Here is a 2,500-nt window from a genome sequence, read left to right as displayed (position 1 = left end):
AGCTAATTCCTGGCTTGCTGTTCATTGCTAGACGTGTTAGCATTGGCCAAACTGTCCATTCAGGCTCTTTATGATTTTTTTTTTTTTCTCTTGTCCATAATCACTTATTAATCCTCTGACTTGCTTATTTCTTTCGTCCACCCTTGTCACTTTCTGCATGTAGTCTCTCTCCGTGAGTAGCCCAGTGCGATTGCTGTTGCTGCCCCTTGTGGTGACCCAGCAGAAGCCACGTTTTCGTGTGTTTGTGTTTTTTGTGTGTTTTCATTAGAGGCTCTCCTGTTCTTTGGTCCATTTTAGAAGAGAAATCGATTGATCTCTGTGTTTGTGGTCTAGAGCTGTCACAGTTACTTGAATAAACTTGATTACTTGCTTTAAAAAAAGAATAATGATAATTAAATCATTACAATGTACATTCTCAGTGAATTGGCGTGATAATTTGTCAGTTTGCTTGATGATAATGCACGTTAAAAAACACACATAAAAACACTGGAGGAAAAAAACATCAGGCTCTTACTGTAAAAAAAGAGCGCTAGGAGAGTTTCTCCTACAGTGAGAGCCCTGATGGTTTTCTACAGTGTTTTAATGGCTTTATTCCAGTAAAGTAGTTTGGGTACTATTTTACAGTAAGACTACCCTTATAAAGGATTCATGTGTAGATTAAACGTAGTCTTGTTGTTATTGGCTATTGGATGTCATAAACACCTTAAAAATCACTTCTAAGCAGTTATAGCGTGTAAGGGGGGGCGAGCAGGCGGACGCACAAGCTGAGATAAGCGAGATTTATTATGGGCAAATCCAGGGTGGTGGTCATAACAGTCCAGGTTCATAGAGCTGATGCGGACAGAACGGGGGACAGACATGAGACAAACCAGAGTAACCAGCAGACAGACATCAAACAAAGACCAGTACAATGATACAAAGACTGGCAAACACAGGGCTCAAATACACAGAACAATGAGGGACAGGGGAAAACAATCAGGGGCGGAGTTACACAACCAAAACACGAGCACATGGACAGGACTGGGAGGGGCCAACCGTGACATGGCACCTAATCAGGGTCATAATAAAAAGGGCAACAGTGACCTGTAGCTTGCCAAATAGTGAGCCCACGTTCATTTATACTGTTAAATCCTCAAAACAGGCAAAGATGTTCATAAAAAACAGTTTTAAATTATTATTATTATTTTGAATTATGAATTGTTTTTGTCTGTAGGCTATGCGTCATTTGTCATGTAGACTATCAACATCGTGTTACAGATTTCTGTTTACTGGTTATTGAGTTTAACCACACCGGCACCCAAGGACAGAAAACTCACGGTAAAGGAAAATTAAACAGGAAAATTGCCTAACAAGAACTAGAAATGATGGTTTTAACAATGTTTTGTGAAACTCATTAGAAGTTGCAGTTTAGGACGTTTACCCTGTTAGTTCTTATGGAGACGCCTGAGGCTGTAATAAGGTTAAGAAAATATTTAAGAGCTTATATTTTTCAAGGGCTCCTTGTTCTTAAACTAAAGGTTCGAAAAGAAAGGAAAAAAAGTTCTTCAGAAGCTTCTTGAAGAGCAATAATTGATCTCAAGTTAAGTGGAAAGGCACGTTAAGGATTTTCTTTCTTCAGGCATGCTTTGCTTTTGAGTCCGGCCCCAGATCTTCCTGATGGTTTTTAAGGTGTTCATGACCTAATTCACATCTGTTAATAAACCCTGTGTAAAAGTGCTCTGATTGTAAAGCGCTACTGTGTTTTGTCATTTTTCAAAGGCATGGATTGTTCGTTTTTATTGTTTGGCCTTTTTTAACTGTTTGCTCAGTTAATCAGTGAAATCGTCGGTAGATGAACTGATCAGTGATGAAATGGACCGTGACAGCTCTACTGTGTGTTCGCTGTGGTAGGAGAGAGTGGCTTTGTGTTCAGTGTGGTTGAGCAGCACAGTGACGTGGGTACAGCATGTGATTGGCTGATGTGTGGCTCCTCCCCCCCCTTTCCCAGGATGCAAAGTACCTGTTCCGGTTGTACATGGCACTTAAGCAATACAAGGAGAGCGCGAGGACAGCCATCATCATTGCCAGAGAGGAGCAGTCAGCAGGTGTGTGTGTGTGTGTGTGTGTGTGTGTGTGTGTGTGTGTGTGTGTGTGTGTGTGTGTGTGTGTGTGTGTGTATGAGACACAAAGCAAATGTTTATTTGTCTATTTACCTGTTTACTTATTAACATTGACACATATATTACATCTAATTAAATCTAAATCACTAGTTATATATTATTTACTATCATTATTACTAGTAAATATTTACTATTTTTTCTTTGTTTTGTATGAGGATCAGTTCTCAGTGTTCTTATTTACATTTCCAGCGTTTAGCAGACGCTCTTACCCAGAGCGGCTTACAAGAAGAGCTTTGTCTGTCTAGAGTCTCTCTGCTAGTTACCAGTAGCTTAGAGAAGAAGCCAGTCCTGAGCTCAGATACTGCTCGAAACTAAAAGTCCCTGTTGATACCCAGAGAGAA

General features: G+C 40.1%; 1 protein-coding gene across 1 annotated transcript in view; it reads left to right on the top strand.

The window, feature by feature from the left end:
• Positions 1-2,500, top strand: part of wdr19 (WD repeat domain 19) — a 41,987-nt gene that overhangs the window by 33,263 nt on the left and 6,224 nt on the right. Inside the window, exon 30 of the mRNA XM_037533101.1 lies at positions 1,988-2,084. Coding sequence (XP_037388998.1) covers positions 1,988-2,084 — 97 coding nt within the window. The remainder of the gene's footprint in view (positions 1-1,987; positions 2,085-2,500) is intronic.

Source organism: Pygocentrus nattereri, chromosome 22 (genome assembly GCF_015220715.1).
Source record: "Pygocentrus nattereri isolate fPygNat1 chromosome 22, fPygNat1.pri, whole genome shotgun sequence".
NCBI classification, from domain to species: Eukaryota; Metazoa; Chordata; class Actinopteri; order Characiformes; family Serrasalmidae; genus Pygocentrus; species Pygocentrus nattereri.
The sequence above is the reverse complement of the archived record's forward strand: the minus strand, read 5'-3'. Positions and strand labels throughout refer to the sequence as shown.